At 40.0% G+C, this 22,761-nt stretch overlaps 1 protein-coding gene and 1 pseudogene across 1 annotated transcript; one reads left to right on the top strand and one right to left on the bottom strand.

The window, feature by feature from the left end:
- Positions 1-1,380: 1,380 nt before the first annotated feature.
- LOC102479474 (putative olfactory receptor 10D4) lies at positions 1,381-2,316 on the bottom strand. The gene has a single exon (XM_006169979.1). It carries the CDS (start codon positions 2,314-2,316, stop codon positions 1,381-1,383), a length of 936 nt encoding a protein of 311 aa, XP_006170041.1.
- Positions 2,317-2,839: 523 nt separating this feature from the next.
- Positions 2,840-22,466, top strand: LOC102479052 (olfactory receptor 149-like; annotated as a pseudogene).
- Positions 22,467-22,761: the final 295 nt, after the last annotated feature.

The raw sequence follows: 22,761 nt of genomic DNA, 5'->3' as shown, positions 1-22,761 counted from the left end.
TTACTTTGAAAGAAATTTCTCATAGGGGGAGAATTTTTTATTTTTCCTTGTATTTAAACAAAAATCCTAACATTAGCTCAATAGCAGACATAACGTCCTTTTCTAAAATTCTGTAAGTAGCTTGAAATCACTTTCTTAAATATGACTCTTTTAAAAATCAGTTTTACAAAACTGAAGTTGATCATGTTAGTGGCAAATGAGAAATAATCCAGGTTTATGGCCTTTCAGTGATGGACCAGAGCAGAACCAGAGGGACTCCATTTTGTCCCATGACTCCATTTTGTCCCACCTTACTGAGGGATGGCACCATTTCAAAAAAAGGCGAGCCAGACACATAGAAAAGTCATGAGACCATGACCCTACTGGGACTGACCAGTGAAAGAAACAAAGGAGATACCAGAAACTTAAAGTAATTTTTACCTAACTCAACAGCTTAATAATCAATCAACCAGAGACAGCTACATTCCCTGTAATCTACAACCAATGTATTGTCCCCTGAGTGCTTTCCTCAGCACCCCTCGACCTCCTCCCTAACAGCCAAATAAAAACCCAGCTCAACTAACACTGGAGCTCTCAACTCTGACCCGCTGGGCTGGTAAGACTGGGAGTCCTGGCTCAAGCCTGAATAAAAGTGACCCTTGTGTTTACATGGGACCGGCAACCTGGTGGTCTCTGGGGAACTTTGCAACCACGGCACAACATCAGGTTCTAAAAATGCCATGAGAATATGCAGATCCCAGTGAATTGGAACACTAAAAATCTTAAAAACACAAGAAACTGTGTACTGGAATGATCTTGTTTTAAATAATACAAAAGGTAGTTTGAGATTTAGTATGGATTGACAGAAATTGGAGGTTAATTTCAGAAAAAGAAAGTATGTGGAAATTTAGCTTAGGCTTCCATTTAGCTTAGGCTCTCTCAATTTTTTTCCTGGAGTCCTCCCTTCCCTCTATATTTGTGAATATATTTTAACTGATACCATGACATAACACAGACAATTTTAAAATAATGAGGCTAAGTGGTAGGTTGGTGAAGAGGATAGTTTATTCCTAACTGCCTCGGTTGAGAATGTGACCCAATAAATGGAGAAAGAAGCCCTGTTGCTGTGTCACAGGGGCAGGGTGTTGCAGTGTGACCCTGGGGCCACCTTGGAGAACTGGGTTTGGATCTATGCCAACCTGAAAAAGTTGATCTGGCGGATGCACTTAAAATATTAGCAAACTGAGAGGCTGGAACAAGAAGGAGGATGTCATGGAAGACACTATCAAAAACACCTCTCTCTCTCTCTCTGCCTTTCCCTACCTTTCTATCAGTCTTCCTCTTACAGAAAAAAAAAAAGATATGAAGAATCAACTTTGTCCAGAAAAATATTAAGTTTTTTCATGTATTTTTCACAACAAAACCTGTCTTAGTAAATATATTGTGTAAGGCTGACTTTACATCCTTATTCCTCAGGCTGTAGATAAATGGATTCAACATGGGGCTTACAAGAGTATTGAAGATCTGAATTGTGGCACCAAATAATGGGCTGGGATTGGGCTCAAGAAAGATGATGATCACTGGCCCATAAGCACAAAGAATTGCAGCGAGGTGGGCACTGCAGGTTGAGAAAGCCCGATGCCTGCCCTCTGCTGAGCGAATCCTTGATATGGAGACACCAATGCGAATGTAGGAAACAAAGATGAGGAATAAGCATGTAAAAGCCAAAAGTCCAACATTTGTAAAACCTACCCTCTGGGCTACAGATGTGTCCTCACAGGCTAGAGGTAACACCGCAGGCACATCACAGAAGAAATAGGCCACCTCATTAGACCCACAGTAGGGTAACTGGAAGGTGAGGGAGCTTAGGGTAATGGCCTGGGCAGAGCCACCCAGCCAGGAGCCAGTGGCCAAGATGGAGCAGACCCTGGGATTCATGATGACCGTGTACTTCAGGGGGTCACAAATGGCTACATAGCGGTCCAAGGCCATCACTGTGTACAGGAAGCACTCAGTGCAGCCCAGGAAATGGTGGAAGAAGAGCTGGGTAGCACAGCCTTGGAAAGAGATCCTTTGACTCTGCCCTGAAAGGTTCAACAGCATTTTAGGAGCAGTTGTTGAAGAGAAAGCCAGGTCTAAGATGGAGAGGTTCCCCAAGAAAAAATACATGGGAGTGTGAAGCTGAGAGGAGGAGAGGATCACCGTAAGGATGAGCACATTTCCCAAGAGGGTGCATGAATATATTGACGAGAACAGGAATAAAAGGGTCGTCTCTAGGCCCTCTGTCTTAGGGATCCCCAGCAGGATGAATTCAGTCACCATTGTGTGATTTCTCATTTTTATGGGAGAATCAGCTCTTGGGTGTCTGGGAAAAGAAAAATAAGATAAGTTGAGTACTTCCATAAATTAGCTGAGTTTAGCTCAATAAAACAGAGAAGCAGCCCAAGACCTAGGCACTGACGGAGCAGAGCTCCCTGATAGAGCCATTGTGCTCTGCCGGCATCTCCCTCTGAGCATCTCTGCAGGGCAGCCTGCCTGCAGACATTCCTCAGCACAGCCTCACCAAGCAGCCTCAGGACTGGCTGCCCAGCTCCCATTCTTCACATACAGTATGACAGTGTATTAATTCCGAATACACTCGTGACTCTAAGGGACAATGCAAAGGCTCAACGTTTTTATACTAAACAAAGGCTCATCCAGATTTCTCACATTCCTGTGAGACAGTTTGGTCACATAGCCCTGTAGTCACTTAGGATCATGTCTGCTGCAAAGGCAAAGATACATCTTCCCACATCGTTTTCTCAGATGTGAGGGTCAACTGTGAGAACGCAGCCTGAAGGAGGGTCTTAGGAATCTCTTAATGAACCGAACACTGCATACAAAGCCCCTTTCTCTTGGATCATCAGCCTCAGAACCTGTTTGTAACAGGCAGCCTCCAGCTCCTTCTCCAAATCTGGAATTGCCCAGCCAGGTCCAAGTTAAGAACAACCTAATTTTGTGGTGCAGAAGACACAGGTCAGAGAGAGTAACAACTTCTTTACAAATTATTTAGTTTGAAAAATTCTTATTCTTTTGTACTTGTTCTATCCATTCCAACACAGATATTTAAATAATGAATGTATGAATGCATTCTACTGCCTAAGCCTCTATTAATCACCTCTGATCTGTCTGTCTTTCCTACCCACCCACTCATCTCTTTCTTTGCTGGTGCTAATGAGAAGAGAGTGAAGACCAAGGTAAAAAGTGACGGGCAAAATTTGGTCACTTACATGGCAAACAGGGAACATGATGGGCCAGTACTATTGAGTGGAGCTTCCCGTCCTTCCCCAGCAAAAGGATGGAGACTCTCCTGCCTAAATCACCATCTGCCTGTAGTCTGAAATCTCTTTTATGGTCACTTTCCAATAAAATGTCACAAATCTAATGTGCTCAGCATCTTTACAGTGACTTCCCGTGAGACTACGGGAACTGAAAACACCTCCAAACATAGGAGACTTTTAAATAACTTTGGTCTTCCTTTGGGTATTAATCCCCCACTCAGGGATCTTAATGGGTAAGGGAGCAATTAACCTGTTTGTATAATTAGATCTTAGAAATAAATGCAGAAGAGAGAGAGAGAAAGGGAGAACTTAGTTAATTTTTGTTGTAAAATATTTCTCTGTGTAGTAATAATTATGAAAAAATTCCTTTGACACATATAGTGGACAAATTTTGCAATCTATCTTTTATTTAATGCTTTTTCATTTGTATATATTGTTTTATGATAAAATTAACATCATTTCACTACATATTACTGGCAGGCTTGACTTCCTACAGACCATAGAAGCTCAGAGAATTTAAGAAACTGATGAAAAACTAGTCCTGGAAGAGTGGAAACCAGAGAAGCTCCAGAAACCAAGAAGGGTGGAAACTAGGGAAGATCTTAGATGAAGAAGCTGTAGGACAGCTAAGGGCTCTGCTACTAGGGGATGCAGCCTCAGCTGACTTTGTTTCTGGGACCCTCAGCTAATGTTTCCTATCTAGTTTCCTTGTCTGAGTTACATAACCCTTTTACAAGGGTGCAGGTACAGGAGAATGGCTGTGGGCAGTCCTCCCAAAGAACAGGGGTAAGAACTGTTGCCAGGAGAAAGGAAGCCATAAACTGAGAGACCACAAACAGTGTAAGATATGGCTGACAATGGTTTATTCTACTTGGCACCTATCAGACCTTCAGCATTAAATGCCCTGAATACTCAATTAATATTGGAAGCTGGTGTGGAATACCAATTTCCTGGTCAAAAGCATTCATTTGTCTGTTTACTCGTGCATACATGGATTGCATTTTTTCCAACAAATGTCAAGTTCTGGATGTATGTCTGGTATTAACTATCTGCCAACAGTAGAGAAGAAAGTGGGTTGCACATGGCACCTGCTTGTAATAGATTTATAATCTACCTGAATGAAAAGAGTATTGAAAATTTTATTGACAACTCAAAACTCTGCTGAAGTCTTCTATAGAGGATGAAGAATGGGTCAACACGAGCAATTTTTTTCCCCCAAATCACAGAGCTTAACTTGAAAGGAGCTAGAATTTGGGCCCTTTAGGACTTTGACCTGCCAGAGGCCTGCTCCAGCCGGGGTGGGTCAAGACTCATACACAGGAAGGTGACATAGGCGAGCAGGAATAATTAGATGGAGACCTCAATACTCTTTAGCATGTTCTCAGCCAACTACAGCCGGAGCCAGCTCAAGACTGCAGCCCTGATGGCTAGGAGACATACATATTTATTACTGAAGGAGTTTACAGGAGTAGGATTGGTGAGAGGAAGTAAGTAAAAGATTTACTCTAAGAAACAGGGTATACAAAGTATGGAAACAATAATAATAAAACATGATGCACTGTTCTGATTGATCAGATGAAGCCAAACACAGTTCTTAGAATGAAGGAGTCCATTTGTCTGGTGTATTTTCTTCTTAGATCTTGATTACCGGAAAGGGTCTTTTGAAGAGGGGGCTTGCAGGAAGCTTGATAACTTTAGTCCCAGGTCAGCTTGTTAACTTCAGCCCTGGGCTGAGGCGGCAGCATTGCCGGTTACAAAGGCCTAGATAGAAATTTTATCTTGTTAAGTAAAGACATGGTTAATATATACTAAAGTGAAATATCTATATTACTTTTGGGGTAATTTACAGCTAAGGGGGTGAGCCTATTACCTACATGGGAAAGGAATGTGGGCTTGTGAGCAGCTTAATGACTGACCTAAAGGTTACTGTGTACTTGGGATCCTCTACGTGCTGTTCTATACAATGCTGTGGCTTAGGGAACAGCGATCTTCCCTTGTCTTGAGATCGAAGGTGCCTCATGGTTTTTGTTTGGGGTATCAATGCCTCACAGATGAGTCCCTAAGCCTTCCCCAGCTACTGAGGTCATTTCACCAATTTAGTAGCTTTCCCTTAACTCAAACTTTTCTAATGTTATCTATGTAATCCCCAGTAGGAGAGGTGAATGCAACACTCTTTATTGACATTTACCAGGCAGGTGGAGTGTGTCTCAGGAGATAATTCCCATTCACCCAGAGTTAGGGATTTGCATTCCTACAGGATCACTAAGTGGCTTTATTGTAAAGTTGCAGTAAGTCTTGGGGTGTTATTTTATGCTTGCAGGGTACCTAAATAACAGTAAAGCTCACGGCAGAGAAATTGAGTGCAGGCCAGTACAGCAACACAATAGAGAGTTAGGGCTCATAAACGCTGGCCTTGCTCACAGTTTCTTCTCAACCCAGGCCTTGCTTTAGGCATGGGAGGCAGCCTCTTTACCAGCTTGTGTTGTCTGCATTGTCCCAACAGACCATCAAGTTTCTGACCATAAGGTTTTTAGGAATGTTTATGTAGTCACATGCCGGGGTCTAGCCTCGGCGTGGATGGGTTATCTAGATGGAGACAGCGAAGGTGAACAGAAGACAAAGTCCTCGATGCCTTTTTATGCATGTCCTTTGCTGGACACCCCTCAAAGATTGCACTCTGAGGAGTGACAACTGCTAGGAATCATCGTGCGTTTTTATTGAAAATGTGTTACATGCAAGTAAATGGAAGATGGACTACATGTTTTAATTATTAGCTCATAGAGTTTTAACAATAGAGAACATAGATTTTATTTAGGGTTGGATTAAGGGTGGGTCTAGTGCAGTTCCGCAATTGTAGGTAGGTCTCTTTGGAATGCAGTTTCGGGAAAGCAGTTTCGGTAAGCAGAGATGATTATTAGCTGATGCGGCGCAGCAGCCATTTTGTGATTACTGGGAATGGTGTTGAGAAAAGAAAATCTCAAGAATAGATATTAGTTTTTATGGATTTTAATAAAGAATGATACTTACAGTTTTGTAGGGATCTAAAACTTAATTTGAGGAATCCTAATATATTTATCTGTTTTACTTGGTGAGGGCGGGGGTGTCCTGGGCCAGTTTTGGCCTAATCCTATTTTACGTAAAGAAAGGATTAAGTTTACCTTAAATGTATTTTGAAGGGCCTTCTAAAGGTTAAGATTATTTCTGCCTAGAAAGAACTTTAGCCCACCCTCTATTGTGACCATGGAGATAAAGCATTGTAATTAATAGTAAGTGATCAGAGCAAAGGGGAGCCATCGGGGGACTTCCTGGAAGATTTTATTGTATACTCAGGATGTATAAGAAAGCTATGTAATTTTTTTACAGTAGTATATTGGGGAGTCAGAGGGGGGTCTCTTCCCAGCGAGGTTGCCACAGTTTCTGGAGCAAAATCCTAGACCAGGGGGGTTCACAGTAGCGGCCTTGCCAACGTACTGAATCGACCAGAAGTGAGGGAGCTCAGACAGATCCTGGGGCCCCACCGGGTCGGACTCCTCCAGTCACACTATTCCAAATACAGCTGGAATGTTTATGTCAAAGTAAACTTCATATTTTTGCTGCAAATCCAAATATTTCTCAAAGTTAATAATCCTGCCATCCTATTAATCCTTGATTATCTAATTTCTTTTCTGTTGTATTAACTACAATTTTATTTTTCCCTATTTACTTACTTTAATATCTATAAAATTTTATAATTATTACTTTTTTAACACTTTTTAAATTTACATTTAATCACTGTATCTTTACAGTGTACAAAATGTTTTTTACCAGGAAACATTTGATTACCTAATGCTTTTTTTTTTTTGGAGAGGTTTTGCTATAGGGTGTGTGTGCTCACCAGAGAGACAGAGAGAGACAGAGAGACAGAAAGTGAGAAATCACCCCCCAGGGGTGATGGCCATGCTGCAATCCCTTCTCCTCCATTCTCCTCTCAGGATCTTGGGCACGCATGCACACACACCCGGCATGAGTTTAAGCCACCAGGTCTGGGACTCAAACTGCAGTTGACTATGTGGGAGTCCAATGACATAGTCATTATGCCAACTGCTGATCCCAATTTTCTAATGCTTTCAAGAATTATGTATGTCTTTAAAATATTTTTTACAAATAAAATAATATGATGTGTACATTTTTGTAAGGGAGTTTTTTTTGTTTTAGGTACATGTACTCACTAGAGAGACAGAAATGAAAGAAGTAAAGGAAAAGAGAGAATTTAAAAGTGCTAACTAGCTGTATTTTTGAAGTAAAATGGCACTTTATAATGGAGAATTGTTGCCTTCAATTCCTGTCTATCAACAAAGGTGATTGAAAAACAACAAGGTCATCACTGTCATTTTAATCAATAGAAATCATACTAATCCAACTTTAAGAAAATTTAGTGACTGAAGTTCCTCCCAGGTAGGCTATAATTGTATTAAATATTAAATGTCAATTGTTTAAGGATAACATGTAAATGAATAGCTAAATTCTGACATATCCGTTTAATATAAACATTTAAAAATTTAGTAACTATTCTTTATAGCAAGGTTTATATAATTCAAATATTTTCTTCACTGGGAAGGAAAACAGTCACAGCCACCTTGAATATCCATTTCTTTTTTTCCCCTTTCTTTTTTGGTGGACAAATGTTGAAAAATGCATGAGTGTTTTACAATCTCGACTTCTCTGTTCTTTAAATACACACATACACTTTTTGTTATAAGCATTTTACCACTTGTCAGTACAAAGAAGCATGTGGCAATACTAAAAGTTAATAAATGCATGTAAGTTTACAAGGGTTTAGAAAATCCCCTTCAATTTTACCATAATAGATTTCCTCTAATGTTCACTAAAATGTCATCCTAACTAGGCCTGTGTCTATCTTCTCCCCAGTTGATTCACTGTTCTTTACATGGCTAAGTTTGTAGCCATGGACCCGGATTTAGACATTACCTTAGTAAATGGCATTACAAAAAGTAAACTCCTGGTCTTCTGATTTGCAATTCTGTCCTCTTTCTGCTTTACAAAGTTATTATGCCCACTGAGACCTTCATGGATGAGCTTAGTGTTACATAACTTTACTTAGTCTCTGAACAAGTAAAAAAACTAAATTCATTTTGTTGCAAGAGATCATTACTATTGAATCACAAGTTTTATTTGCCCTAACATAAAACTCTGAAAACTTTTAAACATAAGTCAGTTAAATATGACTTAATTTTTAACTTTCTGTTCTATGAAACATCCCTAGAAGCTTCATCAAATTAACTTCTAAAAATTTAGACATAATTTTAGATATACAAAAAAGCTGGAAAAGTGATGCAAATAATATATACATGCCCATTATTTAGATCCCCAAATTTTATCATTATATTTACTTTATCTTCTCCCCCTCTCCTCTCCCTCTCTCTCATACATGTGTGTGAATATGTGTCTATGTATGTGTCTTCCCCTGAGCCAGTGTCAACATGAGCTGCAGAGACATGCTCCATTACCTTACGTATATTACATGCTCTTCTTTAAAAAAAAAAAAGACACCTGCTTATGCAACAATAATGCAGTTATCAAAACTAGAGGATAAACACTGGTTTATATTTACAGTATCCATAGATACTGTAATCTAATCTATTTTCTTCATATTTAAGCAACTATTCCAATAATGTTCTTTATACCAAAAAAAGAGCAAAAACAAAAACAAAAAAAGGGAAAAAAAAAAAAAAGCAAAAGCAATCCAGAAAACATGTTGCATCAAGTCACTCATCTTTAGTTTCCTTTCTCCTGCATTAATTCCCTAGTCACACTCTGTATTCCAGATGTTAAATTTTCTAATAATTCCAGGCCTGGCATTTTGTAGAACATCCATCAGTTTGAGTTTGTCTGATATTTCCACCTGATTCAGGTTCTACAGTTTTGCTAAGAAGAACCCATGAATGATTTTGTGCTTGTCCCAGTACATCAAGTCATGAGGCACTTGCTGGGAATTTATCCTATCACTAATGGGATTAATGTCGATTTTTTAAATTCAGAATGTGTCTGCCAGATTACTCATCTAAAAAGCTTTTATTTTACCATCTGAATTACAATGATCTTCTTTTGGAGAGAGAGTTCTTTAAAATTATGTAAATATCCTCTCAGCCTCAAACTTTTATGTAGATGTTTTAGCATCAATGGATGACTCTTGCATCAAAGGCAGATACAACCCCTGGTCTAGACGACTTCTAGTTTCCCTCCAAAATCTGAAATGGTAATTCTGTGACCCTGTGTGACTGTTTAATAACTATGTTTCAAATTATCTTGTTAAATAGATGAGAACACAGAGGACTGAGTGGAAAATCTAAGATTATAATGAGACAGAAAGAAAGAATTTTTCTTTAATTCTTGCTCAATTGGCCAAACAAACAAAACTCAAAAACGATAGCCCTTTCATTAGCTCAGGCCAGCAGAGCAGTGCTCTATATGCTGAAGTCATAAGAGGAAGTCCTGAGTCGTCATCCCAAGGTCTCTCTTTACACACTGGACATGTGTGATCATAATGCTTGCCTTCTGAGATGAGGAGTGGATTGCAACACGAGGACACTATGGAGCAGTTAATTCCTTCACTTCATTCTCACTAATGAACTAAGTGAGAACAACAACAAGAACAAATCAAATTTAGTTGTTTTAATGATGTACAAGACAAGTGGCACAGTCAGTGTATGTTGGAGAGAGCAACATTACTTATGACATGGAGGAGTCTGACCCAGTAGGGCCCCAGGATTTGTCTTGAGCTTTGGACCTTTACCTCTTAGGTCGGGTCGGTATATTGGCAAGGCCACTGTTGTGTGTCTTCCTGACCTAGAAATAAAACTTAGGTTGAATTAGCATGTTAGCAAGGCTGCTTACTATTTGCTTTGGAAACTGGTAGCCTTGCAGAGAAGTGACCCTCCTCTGACTCCCTAATATACTACTATAAAAAATTACATAACTCTCTTAAGTATGTGATGAGATTTTCCCAAAAGTCTCCAGACTACTTCCCTCGGCCCTGATTACCTACTGTTAACTACAATGCTTTATTTCCATGGTCACAATAGAGGGTGGGCTGAAGTTCTATTTAGGCAGAAATAATTTTGACTTTTAGAAGGCCCTTCAAGATATATTTAACATAAACTTAAAGATAATTTTTCTTTACATAAAATAGGATTAGGCCAAAACTGGCCCAGGACACTCCCGACCTCACCAAATGAAATAGATAAATATATTAGGATTTCTTAAATTAAGTTTTAAATCCCTATAAAACTATATAAATATAATTCTTTATTAAAATCCATAAGAACTAATATCTATACTTGAGATTTTCTTTTCTCAGCATCGTGTTCAGTAATCACAAGATGGCTGCTGCCGCATCAGCTGATAATTATCTCTGCTTACTGGAACCGCTTTCCCAAAACTGCATTCCATGGAGACCCACCTATATCAAACAAACAACTGTAAAACCTCAATAGACCCACCCTTAATCCAACCCTAAATGGAATCTATGATCCCTATTAAACTATAATTAGAACACATATCCCCTCACCCATTTACTTGCATGTAACACATTTTCAGTAAAAGGGCATGATGATTCCTAGCAGTTGCCACTCCTCAGAGAGCAATCTCTGGGGGTGTCCGACTGCGGACGTGCATAAAAATGGCACTGAGGCCTTAGTCTTCTTCCTTTCCTGCGCCGCCTCCAATGAGTCAACCCACCCACCCTCCACACACATAAAGGCTGGACCCAGGCAATGACACAAGATTTAAGGTTCCCCTTCCAACACAGGGCTCTTCGTGTGAATATGGGAATCCTTAAGATTACATCAGAACTTCTGAAAACCTCGTTGAGTCTCTTCTGAAGCAGACCACTGCATATTAGAGCACAAGTCTGGATCATTCTATACATAAGTGCTACCAATGACCTCAGCCTAGGTAGTCATGCTTCACCAATTCCAGCATCATTTGATTATATAATATTATTGTAGTCTAGAGTATAAGGTACCCAAGAGTATTATAAGTCCTCGATCATTGCTCTCAGGCTCTGTCCTGGTGTCTGCTCTGAGTACATTGCTCAATTCACGCTGCAGAATTAGAACAGGAATAAGTTTCCCAGAGTGCTCAGGGAATCATGGCAAGAATTCCATCATTCCATCTCAATTAGCATTTGGCTTCCCTCTATAGTCCTGCATCACACAGTGCTGCTTCATAGTTTCTGCAACACACAGTTGACCTGTGCACTATGCTAGAAGTCTTGACTCAAGTGACATGAGAGAAGAACATTTCAAACAGCGTGACTCTGTCCATTAACTTCTCAGTATTAAATCTTCTAAGTTTTTCTTTGACTATCACCTGTGAACATATGACAAGAAATAACTGTCTAAATTAAGTGGGCAAGGAACAGTTCCACAACAATTCTCTAAAAATTTTTGGAACATTTTTAAATCATGGACACTGAGTAGTGTAGGACACACTGCTATGCAATTGAGCAGAGAGCAAACCCCTCCCAGGAGGGAAGGAGGCTACACTGGGAAGAGGCAAAGCCATGGCCAGGGATTCAACACTTAAAAACAGTGAGCCATGGCCATAAGATGAGTTAGAACCATTGCAGTTCAGTCCTAATTGGCATAACAGAAACACAAGGCTCAAAAGGAATGGAAATTAATAGTTTAAGCAAATACTGGTTTGTGCATTATTATTTAACACATGTGTTTGATCACCTACTCTGTATAGTAGTCAGGATATGAGGTACAGAGAGAATAAAATAATTAGTGGCTGTACAGTAAGGGGTAAAACTGTACCTTAAAACAAGACATCTAAGGGGCCATCAGGTGGTGTGGTTGTTAGGGTTCTGGACTCTCTTATGGTCAACTGCAGTTCAAGTCCTAAATTTAGCTATGTGAAACTCATGCTGAGCACATATGTGTGTATGTGCCCCAAATCCCAAGAGAAGAATGAGGAGAAGGGATTGTGGCATCCTCATCCCCTCTAGAAGATAATTTCTCACTTTTCCTTTCAGTATCTCTCCAGCAAGTGTATGTGCCCTATGCCAAAATCGTAAAAATAAAACACACACACACACACAAACTACATTGAAGAAATAAAGGATTTTTTTAAAGAATTATTTTATTTAACTATATTTAGTTATTTATTTTAATTTGCCCAAAGAGGAACAGAGAGAGAGAGAGATACAGAGAAAGAGGGAGAAAGTGAGAAAACAATTCACCAGGTCCAGGACTCGAACCATGGTCAGCCATGTGGGAGTCCAGAACTCTTAACCACCATGCCACCTGCTGGCTCCAAAAGAAAGGAATCTGAAGAAAAGCTGGGTGACTAAATTTCACTATAAATTTGTGAACATTTTAAAAACCAGTACAATATTCAATTCTAAATCAAGACTCACCATTTATGAGTGCCAGCACCTGCACAGACTGGCCAGCACACTGGCAGACCAAGGTTTTCTTCTCTCCCCCCTCACTGTCTCTGCCACACATCTCCCTCCCAGAGCAACAGCTCTTTCATGTAAGTATTACAAGAGCAGGTAGATAAAATTGCATTGGGTACTAAGTCCTGGAAATATTATATTGCTTGCAATGTTACATGATGACTTAGTTTTTATGTTTATTTTTAGCATTGTTTTAGGTGCTGGGCTGGTGTGTGAATATCTGTTTCCATCTGGGAATGTGAAAACTAACCAATAGCTTGTGTGTTGCATTGCAGCAAGTTTATAAGTACAGATGGCCCCTTACCTAGGATGGTAATGTTTGTTACTATCTGTTTGGTCAAAGTGATACACATTCAATAGAAAATGTACAAGGAGACTTTGAAAAGTTGATGGAGAAAAGGAATGATAGTAAAAATTTATTTCGTGCAAAAAATTTTGGAATAATTTTTTGAGAGGTTTTTGCTATAAGGCGCATGCGCTCACCAGACAGAGAGAGACAGAAAGACAGAAAGCGAGAAATCACCCCTTGGGGGGATGGCCACGCCGCAATCCCTTCTCCTTCATTATTCTCTTGGGATCTTGGGCATGCACGCACACGTGCCAGGTGTGAGGTTTAAGCCACCGGGTCTGGGACGTGAACCACAGTCGATTATGTGGGAGTCCAGCGACATAGCCATTACGCTAACTGCTGGTCCCTGGAATAGATCATTTTCTTTTCTTTTTTCTTTTTTTCTTTTTTTTGAGAGGTTTTTGCTATAGAATGCATGCACTCGCCAGACAGACAGAGAGAGAGACAGAGAGACAGAAAGTGAGACATCACCCCCCCCCAGGGGGGATGGTCACGCTGCAATCCCTTCTCCTCCATTCTCCTCTCGGGATCTTGGGCACGCACGCACACATGCCTGGCATGAGTTTTAAGCCACCGGGTCCAGGACGCAAACCGTGGTCGATTACGTGGGAGTCCAGCAATATAGCCATTATGCTAACTGCTGGTCCCTGGAATAGATCATTTTTAAACATACATTTTTCCTCATTTACATTCAGTCATTTCACATCTCTATAACACATAATAGTTTTTCAAAGTATGTATGAAGTGCATGACAATCAAATTACAAACACTCTCATACACATCTTTTTAAAAAAAGAGCTTCACATTCTTGTGTTTGGTAAGTGCTTCTTTCCTTTGTATATTAATTTTGCTCCTCAGCATAATTCAGAGGACTTCCCTCCCCCCACCCTGTTCAGTTCCCAGGGGTATTTTCTAAAGGCTTCTTTGAAGGGTGAGTTATTTAGTTGGAGCTCTGCGTGTGTTAATACTGAGTCGGAATAGAGAGCTGAGCTGGGCACCTCCAGTTTATCAGATGCCTCACACTACAGAATCCTGTTAAACTTTTGATCAATCCTTAGAGTGTAACACTATCCCTACTTCAGATATGTCAACATCATGGCTTCTCAATTCCTTTGTGATTACCCAGGGTCCAGAGCAAAGAGTCTTGCTCTATACAAGTGTGTCCATTAAATATCAGAGCCTGTTCGGTATGAACATAAAACTTTTGTTGTACTAACCTGACTCTGTTTGGGGCAACTACTCCAATTCAAAAAGGATGTGGAAACCTATGTCACTCAAGCTCTGGGCAGCTCTGAATGAAATGCTACTTTCTTTTGAAATATAGCAGCTGCCTTAGACATTATGAGGTGTACAACTATTATTTAATATGCTCTATAAATGTCTTCAGTGTTCTTCAGGGTAGTTGAGATGTCAGAAGATTTGATTCAGAGCCAATCCAATAACACATTCTGTGTTTTATCTCAGTGTTTTCTAAAAAAAAAAAGAAAGAAAAAAAATCTACACAGCAAAAAATTGTTTACTTTGTTGGACAGACCAAATTGGTTCTCAAGAAATGACCGGTGCTTTTAAAAATTATTACTGTGGCACATATACTCAATGGAATACTATTCATCCATAAAAAAAAAAATTAAAAAAAAAAATCCTGGCTTTTGACAGGAAGTGGATGAATATAGAAGGAAGCAAGCCATGCTATGAAGGAGAGGCATTGTATGTCCCCACTTAATACATACCAAGTGTCTGCACTCTATGACTGAAACTAATTGTCTAAAGGATATAGATACACAGTATATAGATGAAAATACCAGATATAGTGTGTGTGAAAGAGGAGGGTCTGAGGAAGGACATTTGGGGGAGGGACAGGGAGGCAAAGCATTAATGGCACAAAGAGGTGTGGTATTATCTGTTGAAGATATTTCGTAGTTTTATCAACAGTACTAGGGAGAAATGTCCACCTGTTGAAATATCCATTTCATAAGACAAATAATAATGTGATTAAATATATGGAAGAAAATGAAGTGAAAATAATAAATAAATAAAAAAGGACAGCTAAAAAAAATTATTACTGTATAGTAGCTCCAAAAACAAACCACCTAAGAAACCAGTTGTTCCTGGAATATGTCAGTGATTTACTTAAATAGCCAGAGAAGAGGAAAAGGAGTAAAAGGAGGCAAGGTGTTTTCTCTGATTGAAAAAAGGATAATGCAAATATAATGCAAATTTCCCCATAAATCTTATCATGGCAAGAGAGCTCTCTTGAGAAATAGTTGTTGACCTTTTTGGCAGGACTTATTCCCTATGAAACCATGTGTTCACCAGATTCTCTCTCTCTGACTTTCTCTCCATATTCTGAGGCCATCACCTTGTCAGTGAACACAAACAATAATGACCTTGGGACTAGCAGTTAGCGTAATGGCTATGTTGCTGAACTGCCACGTAGTCAACCGCAGTTTGCATCCCCGACCCGGTGGCTTAAAACTCACACTGGGCGCGTGTGCGTGTGTGCCCAAGATCCCGAGAGGAGAATGGAGGAGAAGGGATTATGGCGTGGCCACCCCCCCCGGGGGGTGATTTCTCACTGTCTATCTCTCTGTCTCTCTCTGTCTGTCTGGCGAACACATGCACCCTATAGCAAAACCTCAAAAAAAAAAAAAAAGTAATGACTGTAAGAACACACCAAAGACTTATCCAAATCTCTAAATGAACCTATTAATAATTCTTCCCTTATACAAGGACAGCTGCTCTCCAGTGGAGTCATTTGGAAGCTGCAATAATGTAGTGGAAAGAGAACTGATCTTGGGAGTTGTCTAGGCTCTTCTTCTGCCTAACTTTAGAAAGCCACAGTTACTCCAAGTTCTAATGTCCTCATTTGTAAAATGAGATTAAGAAGCACCAATCTACACAGTTCTTGAGAATTAAAGTAACATAAAAGTACACTGGAAAACTAGAGCCACCACAAATGTCAAGTGATGTTAGTTTAAGTATCTGAACATCAGAATTAGTAATGAATTTTCTTTTACTTACAAATCACAGGGAAGAGTTGCAGCATTCTCCACTTGAGATACAGCCTGACCTTCACCAACTCAACCTTGGTTAAATTGCTTAAACTCTTTGAGACTAAATTTAACTATAAAAAAGTTGGGGAGATATTTCCTGCCTAATGGGTTTCTGTTAAAAATCTAAAGCGATAATGCATGCTGAGCCCTCAACACAATTCTAGCACATAGAAAAGGCATAGTGGATGTCAGCTGTTATTAAAACTGTGACCAACTAAGACATCCTGACAGGCTGCTTCCATCCTGTGAGATCCTACCCAAACACTATCTAGATTGTCCATAACATGGCTATTTGTTCTTAATGATTTAACAGTAATCTTGGAATTATAAGTTACTGTTGTAACTACTATGTACATATTCATAACTACTTTTGCTATAGGGGTTAGTTGAATTATTATAACTAATTAAGTGTTATTAATGATTTTTAAGATGCTTTCATCTACTTCTTTCATGACACAGATACAGAGAGAGACACTGAAAGAGAAAGAAAGAGAGAAAGGCACCCAGAACAGAGTCCTGAGCCATGACTTCCCCAGTCTCAGCCAGCCTGGATCACAGGCACGTGCTCTGGGACCCTGTGTGGTCAGAGAAATCCTGGACCCCTCCTATGTGACCCCACTACACTGCCATCCAACTCTAACACTATTAATTTAAAGCTGTCCCTTTTTGTGTGTTAGGCCAATGTCATTGAAAAGTTGTGTAATATAAGCAAAGTAAAATAATTTCAGAATTGGAAAAAATTTGAAGTAACTCAAGGTATTCATCAGATTGAGAATATCTTTAATGGCAAACCTAAAATATCATTTTCTACATTGTCTTGAATTGTTCCAGCAAAAGAAGATAATTATATCATAAGATGACTTATCTCAATGGTTAGCATGTTTCAATAAATAATTCATGTCTACATTAAAAATAAATTTATCACATCTACCCAGGATTCCTGAGTCTCTGCATGGAGTGATGCATAGCAACTCTACCTACGACTCTGCAAGCACTGGAATACCACATTGTATCACTCTCTTCCTTGGATCCAAGACCCAAATCTCAGGAATTCACCATAGCTTACATAGTATTGACTTTGAAATTAGAGTCTCAACTCAGTTCCTTTCTAGTTGAATAATCTTTAAGTCATTTGATGTTTTCAACTTTGCCAAATAATATCACCTACTTCATGAAGTTTCTTTTGAGGACTAAATATAATAATTAAAACTTTAGGAAAACACTTAGAATATAGTAGGTGCTTACAGTGAATTGTTCTTTGAATATTAGTATTTAGTCAATCATTTTTGCTTTCGAGGTAGTGTACAGCCCTTTCATATTTATACTGGTTTGCCACCTCTGAATGTGCCCAGTTTGTGACTATTCCTCTTTAAAAACGGTGACCGGGGGTCAGCAGATGGCATAGTGGTTACATCACTGGACTCCCACATAACAAACCACGGTTTGAGTCCCAGACCCAGCGGCTTCAAACTCATCCTGGGCTTGCCCAAGATCCCAGGAAGAGAATGAAGGAAAAGGAACTGTGGAATGACCATCCTCCCAGGGGGTGATTTCTCACTTTCTGTCTCTCTCTGTCTCTCCAGCAAGTGCCTGCACCCTATTGCAAAAATCACTCCAAAAGAAAAAAAAAAGAAAAGGATAATGACTCAAGGACACATAATGATATTAAATATATGATAAATCATTGCCGATTAGATTTCTGTCTTAATTAGGAATATTTCTTAGAGATAACCAAAGAATCACAGGGATGTATAGATAATTTAAAAGTGGTGAAACAAAAGCTATCTCAAGCAAGGTCTTGAAGGTGTAAAAGGCAACCAAAGAGCACAGCAGGGGATTGAAGGCTGGATTTGGAGCCTCACATACCATGCAACTGATCTTAGAGAATGGATTTCTCACTGTAGAGCACCCCTTCCTGATGATATCATCACCATTATTTCATGATTGTTGATGCATAAGGTTGACAAACTAATTGCTCCCTCAGAGCTATCACTGAGTCCCAAGTAGGGCTTAAGGGAATGGGAAAAGAACTTCCAGAAAGGCAATCCAGGGAGAGTGAGTGGGTACAGGTCTCAACTGTGCAAATGCTATGAGATTCAACTCCTTATAAATAGGAGAACTGAAGGTCCTTTGGCTGGAGCACATTTTACTCTGCTCATAAACAGTAAATGTGAGACCTTGGAAAACTTGACTGCATTCCCAGATGAACCATGTGAGCATTCAGACTTCAATCTGTGTCTCCCTGTTAGCCTCTGCCCCTCACAGACAAATGGATCTCCACACAGGGACCTCACTGGTCTGTGAGAACTTCTTTTTCCTGACATGGACTTAAAAATCTAATAAGATTATAGAATCATGAACTATCATGTCTAATCATAGGCAAGGACAAGAAAACTCAGAGAGTTTTGCTGACCATGGAGAGGAAATGAAACGCTCACAGGAATCTGAGTTGCTCAAAGATACTAGTCAGATGTAACTAGAATTAGGACCAAGTGAGATTGTCAGGAGCATTTCTCTCTCGGAATGTGACTGTTTCTCTCTTTACTGTCTTCCTTTTTTTACCCAGTTCTAGGGTGGTATGTGAGTGGTCGTTTCTGGCTGGTCATTCTCTTTAACAATGTTTCCCAGTGGCACTTGTCACAGCTCATGACTGATATTCTTGTGTCAAATTGGCTGTACAGCTTGAAGGCTCCTGCACTGTAGCTGATAGTAGGTTTAATGTCTAATGGATGGCAATGCTCCTTGTATCATCCACAAAACTGAGACATTAACTACATGTTCCCTGAATCAAGGGCGGAAATAGACAAGAAGACCTAAGACATGAAGACCTGAGTGATGTGAGCCCACCTGGAAGGGTGCCAGTGCCTAGCAGTGGAACAGGCTGTCTTAGAAAGCAGAGACAGAGAGCAGAATTTTGTAGTAATTTAGAACACTAACAATGGAATGAAACAGCTCTGTTACATACTACTTTTGTAACCTTGGACAACTTGCTTAATTCTTCTGCACTTCAGTTTCCTATGTATAGATGGGAGTAGTAATAATAACACTAGTTTCTTTTTGTAAGTATATTTTAAAAAGAAATCATGTTTGAGAAGTGCTGAGCCAGGTCTTGGAGCATAGTGAGCAGTTGTAATATTGTGTGTGTGTGTGTGTGTGTGTGTGTGTGTGTGTGTATACGTGTAAAAGTCAAGCACTGCATAATGATGTTTAGATTACTGGTGGATGGCATGGACGACGGTGGTCCCATAAAGTTATATTAGAGGTGAAAAATCGCTATTGCCTAGTAACACCAAGACTATCATAACAGCATTGTAGTACAACACAGTACTCATGAATTTGTGGTGACACTGGTATAAACAAACCCAAGCACTATCAGTCATATAAAAGTATAGCAACATAGCTATGTATAATACATAATGCTCAGTAACAATAATAAATTACTATGCCACTGGATCATGTACTTACCTATACCTTCTGTGATTATTTTAGGGTATATCCCTTCTATTTATAAAAAGTTTACTAGTAAACAGCATGCCACATTACACTGGCAGTGGCTTCACACAGCTCATTTTATCTTGTCTCTTGGTTGCATCATTTTCTCTTGTGCTTGATTTAATCTCACTTTGTTTTGCTCACGGCCCTCCCAGTGGAAAATACAGAGGTGGGAGATAGTAAAATTGATAAATTTGACCTCATGTAGACCTAGACTTATGTGCATTTGTGTCTTAATTAACAAAATTTTCAAAAGTAAAAAAATAAATAAATTAAAATTTGAAAATGAAAAAAAGCTTTTAGAATAAGGATATAGGTAAAGAGAATATTTGTATACAGCTGTATAACAAATTTGTGTTTTATCGTAACTGTTACTACCAGGGTCAAAGAGTTTAAAAAATTTTAAAGTTTATAGACTAAAAAGGTTATATTAAGCTAAGGTTACTATGGAGAAATAAATTTTGTAATTTAGTGTAGCCTATGTGGACAGTGTTATAAAGTCTACATTAGTGTATGATACTGTCCCAGGTCTTCACACTCATTCACCCCTCACTCATTGACTCACGCAGAGTAACTTTCAGTCCTGCAAGCTCCACGCGTGGTTTGTGCCCTTTGTAAGTGTACCAATTTTTATCTTTTATACTGTATTTTTACTGTACCTTTTCTGTGTTTACACATTTCAATATGCAAACACTTTCCTACTAAATATTTGTTCCAACTCTACAGTACCCAGTACAGTCACCTGCTGTGCAGGTTTGCAGCTAGGAGCAATCTGCTACAGCATGCAGCCAAGGTGTGTAGTAGGCTCTACCATCTAGGTTTGTGTGAGTGCCCTCTGTGATGTTCACACGTGACAAGTGCCCTCACAGCACATATTTCAGCTGTGTCCCCATTGCTAAGTGACTGATGACCATGTCCACACAGGTATGGGTGCAGTCATCATCGCACTACTAAGTGAGTAACCAATGGAAGAGGTCTCTATCTTTCAGACGCCATCCCCTGCTCTTGAATGTATAATCTGTCTTGTTAGTGCTCTTCTTTGCCTTTTCCCTGCACAGGTTACCGTATTTCTTACCTCATCGCAGTAACATGAATTTGATGCTTTCCTTGCTCTTGTTTCTTTTATCTGATATTTCAGAGTCACTTAAATCACTTAGAAAAGAGTGAAAGGACAGGAAGAACCAGAATCATATCTCCCAATAGAGTTGGGGATCTTAAACATCTCAATGCTGGAAAGATAATCTGCAAAGGATATGATCTAAGTCTATTCAATATTATTTAATAACGCTTACTTGTAAATACTACAAAATACTAATATTAAAGAATGGCATTTGAAGGATTAAGTTTAAGATACAAACAATAGAGAAAGACATTTTAGGGTTTATAGTTCTACCTGTAAACATATTCACAGACATGTCATGAACTTTATATTACACTAGGGTATTTTATGGTTGATGTTGTTGTTATAGTAATAATTATCCACTTAGTAGATAATGAAACTGTGTCTATGAAAGATTTTATGTAAATTTTTTAACTGATATAGTTAATAAGTGGCAAAGCCAGGATTCAATTAGGCGTTCTGATTTCTTTTTTCTTTTTTCTTTTTTTTTTTTTTTTTTGAGAGGTTTTCACTATAGGGCGCATGCACTCGCCAGAAAGACAAAGAGAGACAGAGAAAGAGAAAGTGAGAAATCACCCCCCCGGGGGATGGCCACGCCACAATCCCTTCTCCTCCTTTCCCCTCTCAGTATCATTTATATATTATTTTTTTTGGAGAGGTTTTTGCTATAGGGCATGTGCACTCGCCAGACAGACAGAGAGAGACAGAGCGACAGAAAGCGAGAAATCACCCCCCAGAGGGGATGGCCACACCGCAATCCCTTCTCTTCTGTTCTCCTCTGGGATCTTGGGCATGCGCACACACGCGCCCGGCGTGAGTTTTAAGCCACCAGGCCCGGGACACAAACCACGGTCGACTACATGGTAGTCCAGCAACATAGCCATTATGCTAACTGCTGGCCCCTCCTCTCAGGATCTTGGGCACGCACGCACATGTGCCTGGCATGAGTTTAAGCCACTGGGTCTGGGGATCAAACCACAGTCGACTGACTACATGGGAGTCCAGTGACATAGCCATTATACTAAGTGTTGGTCTCAAGTGTTCTGATATCTAATGCAACTTATTTCCTGTTATCTTGGAGCCCATTTTTTTTGTTCTCTTTCTGTCCTTCTACATCTTCACCCTCATAGGCAGCCTGCTCATCCTGCTGGCAATTGTCTCTTCACACACAGCTTCACATGCTATGTACTTTTTCTTGTGCAAGCTGTCTGTTTTTGACATCTTGTTCCCTTTGGTGAGTTCCCCCAAGATGCTGTTCTACCCCTCCGGCGAGAGCTGAGCCATCTCCTACGCAGGCTGCACATCCTAGCCCTTCTTCTACCACTTCCTGGGCTGCGTCAAGTGTTTCCTGTACATGGTGATGGCCTACAACCGCTTTGTGGCCATCTGCTACCCACTGCGCTACATAGTCATCATGAGCCCCAGAGCGTGTGCCATCCTAGCTGGTAGGACCTCCCTTTCTGGCTGCGTTCAGGCCATCTTTCTAACCATTCTCACTTCCCAGCTGACCTACTGTGGCCTGAATGAGGTGGACTATTACTTCTGCAACATCCCAGTGGTGCTGAAGCTGGCCTGTGCAGACACCTCGGCCCTGGAGATGGTGGGGTTCATCAGCATGGGCCTCATGCCCTTGAGCTGCTTGCTTTTGATCCTCACATCCTACACTCGCATTGTCTTCTCCATCCTGTAGATATACTCCACTGAGGGCTGCCACAGGGACTTCTCCACCTGCAGTGCCCACCTCACAGCCATTCTGCTTCTCTACATGCCAGTGGTTCTCATCTACCTACAGCCCACCTCCAAGCCCTAGTTCAACATGACTGTTCAGGTCCTGAATAACCTGGTCACGCCCATGCTGAACCCCCTGATCTATAGTCTCAGGAATAAGAAGGTTAAAGTGTCACTAAGGAAGGTCCTGCATCAGCTGGGCTCCCTTCCTGAGCAGCTATAGAGAAGGAGCTACAGTTAAAATTTCAGCCACACTG

The sequence above is a fragment of the Tupaia chinensis genome, unplaced genomic scaffold, assembly GCF_000334495.1.
Source record: "Tupaia chinensis unplaced genomic scaffold, TupChi_1.0 Scaffold147980_1, whole genome shotgun sequence".
In the NCBI taxonomy this organism is placed as follows: Eukaryota; Metazoa; Chordata; class Mammalia; order Scandentia; family Tupaiidae; genus Tupaia; species Tupaia belangeri.
This window is presented reverse-complemented; position numbering and strand designations above follow the sequence as displayed.

Coding starts and splice junctions, on each gene's coding strand:
- LOC102479474 (XM_006169979.1), bottom strand. CDS start 2,316: ATGAGAAATCACACAATGGTGACTGAATTCATCCTGCTGGGGATCCCT.